Source organism: Macrobrachium nipponense, chromosome 20 (assembly GCF_015104395.2).
Source record: "Macrobrachium nipponense isolate FS-2020 chromosome 20, ASM1510439v2, whole genome shotgun sequence".
Classification (NCBI taxonomy): domain Eukaryota; kingdom Metazoa; phylum Arthropoda; class Malacostraca; order Decapoda; family Palaemonidae; genus Macrobrachium; species Macrobrachium nipponense.
In genome coordinates, this window is record NC_061089.1 from 17,222,259 (window position 1) to 17,239,758 (window position 17,500).

The 17,500-nt window shown below is 38.7% G+C and overlaps 2 protein-coding genes across 4 annotated transcripts in view; one reads left to right on the top strand and one right to left on the bottom strand.

The window, feature by feature from the left end:
- The window catches only part of LOC135222614 (serine/threonine-protein kinase VRK1-like), a 178,299-nt gene that overhangs the window by 35,233 nt on the left and 125,566 nt on the right, over positions 1 to 17,500 (bottom strand). The window lies entirely within an intron of this gene.
- LOC135222639 (uncharacterized) lies at positions 8,644 to 10,976 on the top strand. Its single transcript, XM_064260773.1, has 2 exons — positions 8,644 to 8,960; positions 10,143 to 10,976. The coding sequence occupies exons 1-2, from the start codon at positions 8,828 to 8,830 to the stop codon at positions 10,676 to 10,678; spliced, it is 669 nt and encodes a 222-aa protein (XP_064116843.1). The 5' UTR covers positions 8,644 to 8,827; the 3' UTR covers positions 10,679 to 10,976.

Here is a 17,500-nt window from a genome sequence, read left to right on the forward strand (position 1 = left end):
AGTGCTTGATACCAGATGCCTTCTTGATGTGTATAATCTCAGAATAAACAATGAAGGCGTTTATCTTCACGATGCATAAACCACGAGAGAGAGAGAGAGAGAGAGAGAGAGAGAGATTCCATTATCTAAAATGTCATTTATAAAGTCAAGATGTTCCTTTGCATTACCGAGAGCTTCCAAAACACCAGGCTGATTAATCTAATTTTTTCTGAAATGACAGAGAGAGAGAGAGAGAGAGAGAGAGAGAGAGAGAGAGAGAGAGAGAGAGAGAGAATAGAATTCAGATCACAAATGTACCGAAGCAACACGGTGAAAAAAAGTGAACGGAGACGTCCAATGAATTACTTCAACGTGGAGAATGGTTGCACTGACCTGAAGAGTTGGTAGGGAAGGGGGTTAGCAGTGAGGAGAAGAGGGAATTGCGAGGGGGGGAAGGGGGAAGGAAACTGGGAAAGACTACAGCCGAAGTGAAATCGATAAAGCACGGCCGCTGAGAAAGGAGGAGGAGGAGTATATACCTGGTGAAACAACCTTGGCCTTCGAGACAAGAGCTATTTTTACAGTTAACCTTAAACGAGTGAAGTTCATTCAGAATCCCAGATGAGGGATTTTGGTATCAGTGGACTGTTAAATGTCACGTCTTTGTTCCTGGACAGGTAAGTCATTGACCGAAGGATTTTGGGTGATTTTACGGGAGAGAATGACTGCGGTTTCAAATTCCTGATAGCGTGATGCAACTGGAACATTTCAGGAAGATGGATCTGGAAAGTCCATGATATTCAGAGATTTCTCAAAGAAAAAAAAACACACCACACACAGGAATACTATACCATGCCGTAATACCCAATGACTTTAAATTTAGCAGACTACTCCTTCGCCAGAACCAATATAAAACTGGAATCAAATTGAACGCTTTTATATAAATATAACCTGCATAACCAAATCCTCCTCCTCTTCAACACCTGAATTCTAAATGCCAACTTTCTTCCATAGTTCATAATTTACTCTGCCTTGTGTTACCTAACAGGTCTGACATTTCCATTCTTATATAAAACCTGTCCTGCTTTACGAGGCGGAAAAGTGTATCGTTTCATTCGTAGTTAGACTGTGACCTTCTTCCTCCATGGTTCTCTTTGTTTGGTCTAGGCAACTGAGGGGGCATGAGGTTGACCTGACCGCTTCCGATGGTCTTTGTTTATCATTAAATCTCAACACAATATGACAAAGAATGAATCAGCTGTTCTGGCAAGCGATACCTTTATTCATAAGCGTGTGTACAGGCTTTACAGAGAGAGAGAGAGAGAGAGAGAGAGAGAGAGAGAGAGAGGACTAACTGGATAAGTTGGGTGACATTTCCATTTAGCTTAATAAAAAATCAGTCATAATACGACGATCTGGTATCTTACCCTATGGAATGTATCAGTCACGTTAATTAAGGCAGTATATAAGCAGCGAGTCGAAACCCTTACACACACACACAATATATATATATATATATATATATATATATATATATATATATATATATATATATATATATATATATACCAGGTATATAATGTATTCAACTTTAAAAAATGTCACAGCAATTCAACGCCACCCTGAGATATCGCATTACTTAATTTTTCTGCTAGGAGTATACGAATGAAGACCCGGTGAACCATCGTTTGCGTAATTCCCATAAAGAAACCAGTTATCATCCCCGACTTTGTTACGGATATTAACCCCTCAGAGAGAGAGAGAGAGAGAGAGAGAGAGAGAGAGAGAACGCAGACACGGATTTATTCGTCAGGAAAAGGGTGGTACTGGTAATCTCAGTCTGTTTCTTTCATAACCCTTCCCTGTTAGATGACAGGATCCCTCTCTCTCTCATGGCAGGGAATCAATAAGCCAAATGACTCGTAGTGAATTTAAAACACTGCACCGTTTTCTCCTCACTGACTTAACAGCCACTTTAGTTTTCACAGAATGAACAGCTATCATAATTCTTTTAAACCAAAAAAATAAGCTCGCTGTTAATGAAACTGATTTTTAAAATGTATTTAATATTTGTTACGGTTAAATCAAATTAGGTAAATGTGTGTTATTGGTATAATAAACTGTGTGATTAATGGCAGTGGAAGAAAAATTACAGTGCAAGTTCGACGTTTCATTAAAAACAAAATAATCCACAGTGACAAATCCCTCATATTGCCTTTACAATATACGAGCCGACGTACCACGTACTAATGTAAAAATAAAAACAAATTAACAGCGCATACATAAACCAACACGTCTGACTCCTGTTGCTTCCCGTAGTAAAAAAAAAAATCCGGAGCGGGAATGACGTCACACAGGACATGTGTCAAGTGTCAACTTGTGATTACACAGGGAAACGTCCCTTGCAGATTACCGACTACAGGAGACACCGCTTACAGCGCCAGTTCTCAAAACGCTGACGCAGTGTTTCTATTCCGGCTTTCAGTTAACTGTGCAATTTTTCATTTCTTCTTATATAATACCTACTATTGCTTGCGGTCTAATATTTCTCTACGCTATATCACGTCCGGGTTTCTGGAGTGGTTATAGAAAACGAATTTACTCTCATTCCCTTCGTTTCACTCCAGAATATATTCTTCCGAACCGTAATCATGACCGAAAATATATCCATTTCAATTTAATTCACGACAGGGATTCCATACAGAATAATTACTTTCATAACGAGACAAACCACGGATTTATCGAACATTCTAATCGTCCTATGAACTTCCCTTCTAAAAACTAGCACCCGCCAAGTCGATGACGAGAACCCATTGGGCTTTAATTTCTCCTCGGCAATTTTACACGGCATGAAAATTCTAGCCATTCATGAGAAACAACACCTGCGTCATTCATGGGTGCCATTGTCCGTTCTATAAAAGGAGAGAGAAAGTCTCCTCAGAATAATCCATCCCAGGAAAGCGAAGGCAAGAAAGGGCCTCCCACGCCTTCTAAATTAAGCGTTAAATCATAGAATCAATAAGAATTCACGACAGCCAAACAGGCACTGACTGTAAACACTACCACAGACACCATTAAACGCGTTCTCGAGATAAAACCAAATTTTAAATTAAAAATTAATAACAATTCAAAATCTTCGATAAGTAGCCAAAGGAATGGTGTCATGTCCTTATCAACGTGACCACTCGACGAGTCTACAAAGGATTTCGAAGTTTTATCACATCAATGACCTAAAACTCAAAGATAATGAGATAAGAATATAAATGTAAAAAACAAATGACAATAACAAATAGGAAATAAAGATATGTGATAAGGTATCTTAGTGAATGAATAGACAACAACTTAGTGAATGAATAGACAACAACAAACCGATAAAATTACTAAGGACGATGACTCATTACATAGTTAAACATCACTGTATTCCTCTCAACATTCGGGAATATTTAACCTGGGGGAGGAGGAGGAGGAGGAGGAGGAGGAGGAGGAGGAGGAGGAGGAGGAGGACGAGGAGGAGGAGGAGGAAAGGATGATATCGACACCTAACGACTAATTATTTCGCATTGCAACCATCGAACAGGTATAGATAGCTACAGCTGCCCAACACTAAAATCCAACAGTAGAGGGTATCTCACTTGAAACACCACCGGCCTCCATCAGTCAAATCAAAATGTTATAACATGAAGAGATAATGATGTAGCTCAAACAACATGATTCCTTTAATCAGGGGGACAGCGACGTTTATCTCGGCTGATAAATGAGCGTTAATCAGAACCCTCGAATTAGGCATTTTGACTCCGCCACGTCTTTCGATTAAAGCTGATCACTTCATGCAATCAATTTCCTCTCGTGTTATCGTGTTATCTTTTCGTATCTTGCTGTGTGATGTTGATAGCAACCTGCAAATCTAATTTATATCTTGCTACAGTCGTATTTGACTAGAGGGGACTGCAGTTTCAATTTCATATTTAACTGCAGTTTATCACTGGGTTCCAAGACACAAGGCGATTTTTAACTGGGATAAATTGGAACGCATCCACTTCGACCTCTGACAGCAGTTTAGCAAGCTGTGTGGAATAGTTGGCAGGGCCTGAGCACCATTTATCGAGATATAGGTGCTATATGCAGCGCCTGGGGTACTATATACTTTTACTTACTAGCAGTCTAGCACGGCATCCCAACCCAGCTAGGTGTAACTCTGAGTAAGAAAACTGAATTTTGGCGTGTGCTGCTGCCTAACAACAGCCAGCCCCCTCCACCCCCACCCCAGACCAACAAAGCGGCTCTTGAAGCTAACGTTCACCTCTCTTATTCTATCTACCTTCATGACACTTGGGAGCGCGTGCGTGCTCAAAATTTTCAACTAAATATCCTTTTCAATGTCAAATTCGTAAATAAGAACTACACCGATCTAAGATTTCATTTAAATCGAGAGAGAGAGAGAGAGAGAGAGAGAGAGAGAGAGAGAGAGAGAGAGAGAGACTATAATAGCAAAACACTTTCCCTGCCCAAAGGCATTAATATTAGCACATTGAGACGTTCAATGCAAGAATACTCCTTCCTATTTGTTCAGCGTTTCAGTGACTCCACAGCCGACAATCGTAATGTCATATTTTGTATTTGCAGACGACGTCAATAACGACCTGAGGTCAAGCAAGAGCAGCAATAAAATGTATGGATAAATTCGGGCCATTCAAATATACATCCTGCAGTCAGTGGCACTTCCAACGTGATCTAGGTGACATGCTTTTTCAATGCATTCATAATGTTATTGCCCTACTTTGAAACAATACACGTCTCAATGACTTATAATAAACACCAAGTTTACATCGAGCCAATTATAAAAAGTTCAAAACCAACCAACCAATAAATCACTGCCAACTTTGTTGCCAAATTAAGTGAAACACTCAAAAGAATGCAATGTTTTACATGATTCCCACAACCAGGGAAGAAAACATTAGGAGTCGCGCTGCCAGAGGAATGATAATACCGTTTAACCGTCCAGTTGCCAGGTGTGCGAGAAGCGCCCACTTTGAGAACCCAAATAAACCTTCAGTCAGACAGTGACGTCACGAGTACAAAGTCATTCATAATTTTCTATACTGGGTAACTGCGGCAGTAATGTGCTCCCCACATGCCCGTTTTCTCCAACTTTTTAACTTTTATAACGAAGATAATTTTATCGTGCAATTCTTCACAAGTAGACTTAAACGTATTGGTACGTATGTATGTATGTACGTATACACGCGGCGCTGCGTATTCACATAAAATATTTGAGCAACTATTTACCGGCTTTCCATTTACCTTGATAAAGTGAAAATTTATTGCATAAACTAAATACTACATCTTATAAAATTCTCACTCGCCACGAAAACTCTCCAAAAGGAGCACGTGGCACGCATTAAGGGACCCGAGATTCATCACGACCACTTGATTCCAAAAAAGATTCTCTCGGGTCGCCTTCAGCCAGCGTTGCACTGGTCAAGAACAAGGTCACAGCACGGTACAGTGTGGCGTGCATTACAGATATCATCATCTTCACTCAGGAGGCAGTTGGGTCGGGTAGACAGATGGGGTACCGAGTACTGGTAGGGAAGAAGCCAGGAAAAACTGGGGACGGTTAGGAATATGACGCAGGTAGGGAAGCATCGCTTGGGGCGGACGGGGAATGCCGGGGGTAAGGTGATGATGCATCGCCAGGGGAGGCAGTGGGAAGGGACGGGGAATTGCTAGGGGAGGGGTTGGAGAATCCTCCCCAACCCTCCAGAAGAAGGTACGAGGGATTTCCTAGGCAGCATGGCTCGTGCATGACTGCGCGCTTTCAGTCAGCTGGGTACTTTTATCTTTGTGTAATGGCGCGTTCTCATACCCTGTGAATAATTGATTGGATACACGAATATCACTCCATAATTTATCCTATCTATACTATAACCAGCCCTAAATATTGGAGTAGAACACATATCATTCGATAATTTATCTTATCTATACAATAATCAGGACACCATATCACTTTCCAGTGAAAAATATAAGAATCAAAACTGCCTCGACAGGGTATACAAGCTAATCATATAAATATGAAAGACAATGTAAAAAGGTCCCGTTATTTCAAACCCTTATTTTACATGTGTGTAAATAACCAATCATTAAATTCGGTGATGACTACAAGAGGAAAATTCAACAACTTGTTTTCGCGAACGCTTATAAAAAAGCTTACAATAACTTATAAAATAGTTAATAAAAATCATCGTAAAGAGGAGAGGTATCGCTAAAAGTACCCGCTTTGAAATCGGTGTTTTTTGTGATATGTGACTGCGAGATCTTTAAAATGAAGAAATTCGAGATTGCTTGAGCAATGTTCCATGTTAACCTAGATGAAATTCTTGCATAAAGTGTACTTCATACGGACACGCGCATACACGCACACACCACACACAACACACACACCACACACACCCACACACACATATATATATATATATATATAATATATATATATATAGATCTAATATTATCTATTTAATATATATCTATATATCATATATATTGATATCTATATATATATAGATCTATATATATAGATATATCTATCTATATATAGGGATATCTATATCTATATATATATATTCTATATATATATATAATATATATATAGTAGATAGACAGAGAGAGAGAGAGAGAGAGAGAGAGAGAGAGAGAGAGAGAGAGAAGAGCAAATCGTATTTAAGAACTACAATGGATAAGCTCCAAACCTGCAAATATAGAGAAATTCCTTTCGAGACAAACATTCAAACCTAAGTGCGAGCAGAATGAATTGATCTGAGCGTGATCTTCCCGGTTCAGAATCCTTTTATCGATGAAATAGAAAGTTTCCTACGTTCTTTTGTTCTTGACGTACCTATGTCTCGTTGGCTTGCAGATGTTTATGAAAGTGGTTTAACGAGAGGGAAGTAGCTTAGCTTTCTCATTCAATTCCTAGAATACGTGATTACAGACGGATCCATGTGCTTAGGAGTCTATTTTTGTGCTTAGTGAGTCTGCTCTACAAAGATACCTGAGCTGGGGTAGACTGTTGGGATATTTATATAAACATCTCTCTTCAGGAAAGAAAGGCATCTGGAGTGTTGCTAAATGAGATTGGAGAACACCGGAGATATGGACTAGAACTAAGGAAGAGCGATATAGGATATTCCTGTCCTGGAATAGATCATCGCATAGTACTTTTAAATAACTCCTCCAGCAGACTATGCTAAGCCTGGAGTCTCTTGTAACCTGTAAAAAGAATTAGTTAAATGTTTGATATATCTTGTTTTTGCATTTTTGATACGTCACAGTCACATTCGACAGCTCTTACTGTGAGGATTCGTTTAGCAGTAACAAATGACGAGACATGCCATTTGACCTCTTTTATTGCAATTTATTAATTAGTGTTGACAAATATGTGATTCGGGAATACATGCAAAGCATCCGACTTCCTTTACGGTTAGTTTATAATATACATACACACACACACACACACACACACACACACACACACATATATACGATATACATAGAATATATTATATATATAGAATAATATATATGTATGTATGTATAGTATAAAACAAACTCGGACCTTATTAAATATCAAAACAGACCGACTGCAGGAAATCCTGAAGAATTTGTGCCTTAGGAGATCACACAGAAAGAACAAGAGACAGAAACGTGACTTACGGTATGCTGTAACGCCACCCTACGTCCAGATGTTCGACCCCTCGAGATGAGAGAGACCTCTCTAGCTCAATCTCATACCATGAAATCTCGCTAACATTAACTCCCGGAGTAAGACGAGGGGATTGAATGTTGCTAAAAACAATGAGTTCAGTTGTTCGCATTAGTCAACAGTACAGTCCACTCTTATATTGTTTCCTTCAACTATCAATATAATATTTTGATACGCGCTGCCTTCCAAAATATTAGTTGAAATGACATTTGGACCCTAACCTCACCCAGGGAAGAAAAATGTAAAGTCATTTAAATTAAACATTTATTCGTACTTTCATCTAAAAAGAAGAAAAATATGTGCCCACATCTGAAGACAGCACTTACCCAAAGAGATTAATAATAGCTTTAAATAATACATTTATTCATTCTCTAACTTACCAACTCCGATTTCAATTAGGCAGAAATGAGCTGAATTATGCACCATTTTCGTTCGTGAGACTCCACGATTCGTGTATTTTTCGGTACCACCAAGATTGAAACTGTTGAAAAAACAAATTATTATTATTATTATTAAAGGAAGGCGATAACCAACCCCATGAGTCAGGTTTGACTCCCACAGGGCTGGCCCATTTCGGGGTTGAGAAAAAATTATGTAAATGATTTCCAATTATCAGTAATTTTCTACGTAACTGTAGCCACCATTTTGAACGTACATCTATTTACGCTGAGATAATAATAATAATAATAATAATAATAATAATAATAATAATAATAATAATAATAATAATATTTTCCCGCAAATATCTGCGAAGAGGCTTCCTTGCCAGCCTCTTACAGTTGTTTAAATTCTCACGATATGTTAAATTTTGGAAGTAATTTGTATTTTTTCTACCATACTATCACCACAAAAGCAGGTTGCCGGCGAGACGGCGCCTACCCGCGTGAGAAATAAACCTCACACATACTATATACCAAGCCGGGTCCACACAGCAGATGGAGCTGGTCGGCGCTGTTTACCCGCGCCTACAACAAGCTCCGAGCCTAAAACAAGCTGCTCCAGTCTCGCACGCCCAGCCAGCGCGGGTGCACGTCGGTGTGAGACTGTTTTGTGTATCGTGCGTGTTTTATTTAATATAATAATATTGAAATGGACGTGGAGAACCTCATTACCTGTGTGTGGCAGAGACCTGCACTGTGGGACAAGAACGACAAAATGTACGCAAACAGAAATATCGTGGACAAATGTTGGAGTGAGATCAGCGGCGAAATGCAATACGATGGTATGTAAACCATTGCCTTTGATGTATTTATATATCTGATGATAGTGGAAGTGTGATTTCAAACATAATAGATGCCGGACGCTATAAATACTTCATAATTTTATCTACCGCCAGACGTGGTCACTATATTTCCCCGAGAGCTTTTGTTGTTTTGTGTTGTGACCACATTAGTTATATTTGTGTCTCCTACTCCATATATGCCTTTAAATTATGGAGAGAGAGAGAGAGAGAGAGGAGGAGAGAGAGAGAGAGAGAGAGAGAGAGAGAGGAGAGAGAGGGGGGGGGGGGGTTAAAATAAGTCACCCGTGTGCTTGCATGGTGATAACCATACAGGGAGAGGTTTCATTTGCGCAAATGAGAGAGAGAGAGAGGAGGGGGGTGTGGGGGGGGGGGTGAATCCAGTGAAAATCTGATTTCTTTCCCTCGATGAAGGAACATCAAACGGGGGAATCACACAAAGAGCAATGATACGATGTACATCAAACAAGGAATTGAGAAAAGTGTATACGATTTATGTGTGCAAACAGTAATTGCAGAGACAGTAAAGCTTGCGAAAGGGAATTCACACCCGAGTAACATCCTAAACCTAATCTTACCTACAGTAAAATAGAGAGATGCATCTAAATATAACCTTACTTGGGCTTGGCTAGGTCCTTCTTTGCTTTGAGACACAGAAGGTGGTGCCACGCCCACCCACCACCCCACCGCCCTCCCCAAAGCTTGACCAGGCCATCATAAATCAACGGGCGGTATACATGGTTGCATTCTAACTCGATCTGACCTCAGGATGACCCTCCTCCAACCCACATTAAGTTATTGCTGACCCTAATTTTGTACATTGGTCTTATATTCCTCTGTTTATCATTCTATATTATTAGTAGTAAATAAATGAGGAGGGTGACTCATTACCACTGACGTTGCCACAGGGTTTAAACAGGAATTATACTTGGCTTGTGTAATTCGACGATACACACAAACTCTTGGAGTAATTCTTCTGTGTCAGAAGACAGAATAATGGTAATATATGAGTGTAAAATAGATTGCAATCACTAAAATTTTGGTTATTGCTAAATTAACCAAATAAAATTTCAATAATTCAAGTTGTTTAACATTTTCTCCTTTCCAGTTAAATTACGAAATTACGCACGAGTTCTCATTCCATTTCTCTCTCTTACCTTTCAGAAACAGAACTGAGAAAAAAATGGAAGTACCTCCGAGACCAGTTCACAGTAGAACTGAGGAAATATCCACCAGGTGACGCTGCTGCGGGCGACAGTCAGACACCAAAGTGGCGGTACTTCAAATCACTGATGTTCCTGAAAGACTTCGTGAAAGGTCGGCCTGCGACGGGAAATTCATCAGACGTGCCGTCCTCTGAAGGCCAATCAGACGACGTGGAGCTGGGCGAGGAAGGGATGGTCACTTCCCCAATGCACATTCGAGATCCGCTGATCGACGTGAGGACGGAGATCAGTGCCAACAACAGAAGCACCAAGTACCTCAGAACAGATGACCTCCGCCAGGGCATCTTTGACAGTGAAAGGCAGAAGCTTCAGTACCTGTTAGAGAGGTCATCTCGAAAGAGGGGCAGAGAGGAAGATGAGGACCTGCTGTTCTTCAAGAGTCTGTTGCCACACGTCAAGAAAATCCCGGACTCCAAGAAACTTGCTTTCAGAAATCGCATTCACGAAGTTGTTGAGGAGTTCGTGTACAAATAACCATTCTCTAGTCACCCCAGCCGCAAATAACCATTTTTTAAAAATTCTGGATAACCCAAAATATTCATACAGACTCTCGGTGAAACGTGTATAATGTCCCAAATTATGAAGAAGAAATTGTTCTTATATTGTGAAAGATTATGGAGTCTCCTGCTTTCGAAAAGTGAGAGGGAAAGACCTATTTTAGTATAATGGAAGAAAGGAAAGGCGTATTTTAGTAAATTAGAAAGAAAAAAATGAGTTATTCTGTATGGTCTATATACTTTGTTACTTTCGTAGAATAAATGAACCTAATCCGCGTTGTGCCTTAATCTCCGTACTGTTTGTATCTGTATTCCAGTTGGTGATATATGTTTATTTTTCTTCTAATAGCTAATAATTCTGTTCCAAACTATTGCTTTGAACACAAGCAAAAATAAAATATAAATTAAAAAAATGTCGAATACTTTTATCTGTACCAGCTTCATTCACCTCCAAAAACATTAATTCTCACATAAAACTCGATTTGCCTTGTAATATTTACCCTCTTACCTTACTACCATCCCTAATCCCAGTTAGTCATTTTTAATTTTTACCATTAATTCATCTCCATCTATTACATCATAGCACTTACAGCTGAATCTTCTTAAGAGTGAAGTCGTACGTTTCCATCAGAGGGAGAGAGAGAGAGAGAGAGAGTTTCCTTTTTCAGGTTCAGTGAGAACAATTAACAGTTGGTGATATTTACCAGATTATTGTCTACTGCGACTGATTGTACGTATTCATTTTCTACTCCTTGTTCATTTTGCTTGAACACTGTCAAGCAACATCATTAGACGAATATGCTACCCTCAATGACCCAACTCGCCTCTTGTTTCTGTAGTTCCCGTTTCCTCCTAATTCGTCGTAATGTACATCATGTTCTTCGGAAGCCTGAGTTTCAAGTCAATGGCCCCTTTGGTAGGCTTGTTCCATAACAATAGGGTTCATCTTCCGAATAATAATAATGACATGATCCAGCGTCCTTCAAGTCCACCGGAGCAGGTCGGTAATGGCAAACATCAACCAGTTAATATGCTTTCTCTACGTCTTTAGGACCTTGCCTTATAATACACTTCCTTTCTTCAGCAGCACAAAAACTTCTGGATAATTCGCGTCTTCACCGCGCCATGATTCTCATTCTTCATAATAACGCGCAAGCCTGACACTTCAATAGACACCATGCCCGAATAAGAAAGTTGCGAGAAGAGTATCACTCGAATTACGGTACAGCGCCTCAGTGGCGTGGTCGGTATGTTGTCGGCGTGCCACCTCTTTGGCCGCGAGTTCGATCCTCGGGCATTCCATTGAGGTGTGAGAGATGTGTATTTCTGGTGATAGAAGTTCACTCTCGACGTGGTTCGGAAGTCACGTAAAGCCGTTGGTCCCGTTGCTGAGTAACCACTGGTTCCATGCAACGTAAAACACCATATAAACAAAAATCGAATTATGGTACTCTAAAACCAGTTGCAGATTTAGCCCTTTAACTGGATCTCAGGTGATTTCTTTTCATATTTCCACACATCCTGAATTAGTAGGTCGAAACTTGCAATTCTACACGTTTCTTTATTATGAACTGTCGTAATAACACACAGAATCAACTCGGTATTACAATAGCAATCGTGCTGACGTCATGTTACCGTAAGAAGTTCACCGAGGCGGTTTTCCAGTTTGGCAAGTAGAAGTTTGGCGCAGACAGGTTATGCTGTTCAACTTTCATGGGTTTCTTTGTTCACGTGCAGGCTTGAACAAACGACCTTCAAGTACATACGTAAAAGGAATGTTCTTACGTAGTTCATGACTTTCATGCCGATTTTAATATAGAATAAAATACGATACAGGAATCGTGTTCGCCACGTTCGCTCAAAGGAGCTTAAACGCTATGGAATAGAAAAGAATATAGAATTTAGGCCAAAACCCAAGCGCTGGGACCTATGATGCCACTCAGTGTTGAAACGGAAAGGTATAGCAAAAGGAAAACCTCAAAGCAGTTGCACTAAGAATCAACTGTCATGAGAAAGTGGCAGGTGAAATGGAAGAAAAATGAATGAAAGGGGTTGCAGCTGGGGGGCAGAAGGGACGCTGCAAAGAACCTTTGCTAATGCCTACATTGCAGAGCATAAAGCGCACTGGCGACACTACTCCCTCCACCCCCCTCCCCCCACAAAGGGACTTGACCGCTATGAGCATTTGATTATATAAGGAAATGATGAAGATCTTTGCAACTCGTCTTACGTGTATGTATATATTGATATATATATATAACATAAAATAACACACACACACACACACACACACACACACACACATAAATTCTTCTGTTAAAACAGGATGCGTCTCAAGTATAGAAGGCCATTTAAAACACTGGTTTTAAGCTAAGGACTATATTTCGGTGGACTGACTTCCACCCTTATCATGTATAAAGTAATTTACTTCATCAAAGGGCATAGAGAGACAAGTATACCTTAAATTGGGTCAAACCGTAATTACGAAAATTCCTCTCGCTATCTGGATCCAAACGGAAACGCCATTACGGCGAAGCCCTGAGTGAGCGACCTTGGAGTCACAATCTCCGACGACCTTAAGTGGATATAACTCATGGACAGAAGCATGGCCAACTGCCGTAAATAGTAGACACGGATACCGACAACGCTCAAGTCCACGTGGATATACTGAAATGCTTTCCAATTGGTAAAGATACGGTGAGCATTTCAAAAGAAGATACTGATACCATACACTCATTAAGGATGACGCCGATTATATGTCTGGCCTCTCCACATCCTAGTAATGGCTAAGGAGAATTAAACTTTAATTCACAAAACTACAGCGTACACACGTAACATTACTGTCCCATAAGAACGAAAACGATGCAACTAAGTAGCACCCAAACAAAGATGGCCACAACATATACTGTACATCTACAAAACCGAGGAAGGCTCGGTTCCAAATTTACCAGTATGCCCCCGCCCCACTAAATGACTTAAATCAAACAACTTTGTTGAACTCCACCACAATCCTAGGCTCTGTGGAAGAGCCTCTCTACCCCAACCTGCATCAAGCACAGATTGCTCCTGATTCGTCAATCGCAGTTGGGGCCCCTAACGTGGAACTTTTCCTTCTCAGCCAATACAAACCAATAGAGGGATATCCTGTCAGATGAACCAATGCGATACCACCGGTCAATTCACAGATCCTAATACTGGGAAGCAATTGTAACCCATTCTAGCATAATACAACCAATTCTAGTCAGGTCTGACATCACGACTTTCAATCAATATTTCATGTAATAATGCCCGGTTCCAAATTTGGGAAGGCACCGACAAGGTAATGCACAAAACGGGAGGGCTGAAACCATTGTAGAAGTAATTCTCTCTTTCTCTATTCCCAAGCATTTTGGCAATCGCAGTTTCTTTTATTCAGACACGACAAGAATGTTCTCTTTCCACAAATTTCTCCTCTGAAATAGCAATCAAGCGGAACTTAACTACAAGAAGCCAAAGCCTGGGCCAAAGATGCAATATTTGAACGGATGTCATATCCTTACTTTTTCAAGTTACTACTTATGTTACGAAGTTTATGAAATGTTTTTATTTTTATTTTCTTTTATCAACCAAATGACCCACTCCAACGCCGCATGACGTAAACGAAACCTGTCAAATTCATACATAAATCTCTTTACTGAGCTTTCTATTTCACAAATCTCCACTCATACCCAGCTTCCTTTATCACATTTCACACCAAATTTCTTCCAATTATTTTGGCGCCAACAGGATTCCAGCTAACGCTATCATATTATTCTGCCAGGAGTTGTGGAGATATATATATATATATATATATATATATATATATATATATATATTATAATATATATAATATATTATAATATATATATATATATATATATATATATATATATATATATATATATATAGATAGATAGATATAGAATGCGTACTCATTTTTCAAATCGACAATATAAATATTATATTTGAGAAAGATATATATATATATATAATATATATATATATATCTATATATATATATATAATATATATGTGTGTGTGTGTGTGTGTGTGTGTGTGTGTGTGTGTGTGTGTTGTGTGTGTGTGTGTGTGTCTTACCTTTTTTCCAGTACACTTTAAAAAATGTTTATAGCACTAATGAGGAAGTCACGTAAAGCCGTTGGTCCCGTTGCTGAATAACCACTGGTTCCATGCAACGTAAAAACACCAGACAAACAAAATTTAATCACGAATATATACATTAGTGGCCCGTGAATCTAACTAATTACATAAGAGTATAAATATAGCTCAATAAGCATGAGAAAACAAAACGACAGAAAAGGAAAACTTACGTAGGCCATCTCATACAAATCCTTACGTGCCCCTAATAGACCTTACCTTACACTTCGTTCGGGTTGCCCCACAGGTTCCCTCAGTGTGAGGCGCCTCTAATGTTCTACCAGAGAGTTGCTAGTACATCTTCGTATAATTTTGCATCTTCCAATCTTGGATGGTCTGGGATGCAGTTTAGATATTTTGTCGAGCTTATTCTTAAACACATCTACGCTCACTCCTTGATATATTCCTCAGATGAGCTGGCAACGCATTGAATAGACGCTGCATTATCGATGCTGGTGCGTAGTGGATTAATGTTCTGTGGTGCTTTCCTTATTTTTTCCTGGTATAGTTTTTGGGCACTATTAATCTACCTCTGCTTGCTCTTTCTGATATTTTTTAGTTCCATGATATTTTCTGTTATTCCTTCTATCTGTTTCATGCCTGAATTATCATGTAGCGTTCTCTTCTCCTTTCTATACGGATATAATTTTAAGGATTGTAGTCTTTCCCAGTAGTCTAGGTCCTTAACTTCTTCTATTCTAGCTGTAAAGGACCTTTGTACACTCTCTATTTGTGCAATATCCTTTTGATAGTGTGGGTACCATATCATATTGCAATATTCAAGTGGGACTACGAACATATGTTTTATAAGCATAAATCATGTGTTCAGCTTTTCTTGTTTTTGAAGTGCCGTAACAACATTCCCATTTTTTGCTTTACAATTTTGCCAACAGAATGGCTATTTGATCATTGCATAACATGTTATATTCATCATCACACCAAGGTCTTTAACTGCTTCCTTATTTGTGATTGTCTCATTATTAGGTCCCCTATATGCATATAGCTTTCCTTCTCTGTCTCCATAATTTATTGATTCAATTTATCAGAGTTAAATACCATCCTATTTACCTCTGCCCAATCATATACTTTGTTAAGGTCTCTTTGTAGAGCGTTCCTATCTTCATCACAAGTAATTTCTCTACTTATTCTTGTGTCATCAGCGAAAACTACTCACTACCGAATCCTTAACATTACTGTCTATGTCTTCAATCATAATAACAAACATATTGCAGCTAGCACCGTACCTTGTGGCACACCGGATATTACCTTGGTTTCATCCGATTTCTCATCGTTTGCAATAACTATCTGTTTTCTGTGTAAAATTCTTTTTAACCATCTTCCTACTTTATCTACGATATTGTGTTTTTCTAATTTTCTTTGCTAATATATTATGGTCTACTTTGTCAAAAGCTTTTGCAAAGTCTAGATAAACCACATCTGTTTCATTTCCGCTTTTCATATTTTTGAATATGTTCTCACGGTGGACTAACAGTTGGGTTTGTGTACTTTTTCCGGGTACGAAACCGTGTTGTCCTATATTAAACAAATTATTTTTTATTAAATGTTTCTAATATTTTTTCTTCATTACCCTTTCATACACTTTCATAATATGTGATGTTAGACTCACAGGCCTATAATTACTTGCCTCTAGTCTTGATCCACTTTTGAAAGTAGGGGTGATATATGCTAATTTGTGCTCATCATAAATCTTGCCTGTATCTACACTTTGTCTTAATAATATTGCAAGTGGCTTTGCGATATGAATGAACTACTTTCTTTAACAAGATAGCAGGGACTCCATCCGGCCCTGCAGCAGCTCCATTTTTAATTTCATTAATTGCCTGCACAATATCAGCTTCATTAATTTCTATGTCAGCTAAATATTCACTATTTTCGTCCCTTACTTCTATATCATTATCTTCATTATCTATTCTAGGGGTGAATTCCTCTTCTTATATCGTTCTGCCAGTATGTTGCAAATTTCCTTTTTTTCATTCGTTAATCTCCCTTCAATTCTCAGAGGGCCTATTTCTATTCTTCCTTTATTCATCTTCTTCGCATATGAGTATAATAGTTTGGGGTTTTGCTTGATATTTAATAGGGTTTTTTCTTCCAAGTCCCGTTTTTCATTTTCTTTTGATTGTATATCTTTTGTTCTGCATTTTCTATCTTACTTTTTAGTTCTATAACTTTCCATGCATTTTTTTCTTTTGCAAGATCTTTTTTCCACTTTTCTGATTTTCTGGAACAAGATCCTTCTGTCTCTTGGTATGCATGAATGATGTTTACTTTTCTTCTTCGGTATATTATTTTTTCCACTATTTTCTCCAATATTTTATATAATATCTCCGTATTTACCCTTATGTCATCACTTACGAAAATGTTATCCCAATCTTTGTTTAATTCTTCATTAATTTCTGACCATTTTATATTTTTACTGTAGAAGTTGTATTTTCCATATCCTTCCCACTTTTTTCATTTCTTGCTTATCTCTATTTTTCACTTGCTTTGGAATGAACTGTTAATTCTATGACATTATGATCTGAAATACTCGCATTATAAACTATTATTTCTTTAACATAATTCATCTCGTTCACAAATACTAGGTCTAAAGTATTTTCCT

Coding starts and splice junctions, on each gene's coding strand:
- LOC135222639 (XM_064260773.1), top strand. CDS start 8,828: ATGGACGTGGAGAACCTCATTACCTGTGTGTGGCAGAGACCTGCACTG. Junction 8,961..10,142: donor CGGCGAAATGCAATACGATG/GTATGTAAACCA, acceptor CTTACCTTTCAG/AAACAGAACTGAGAAAAAAA.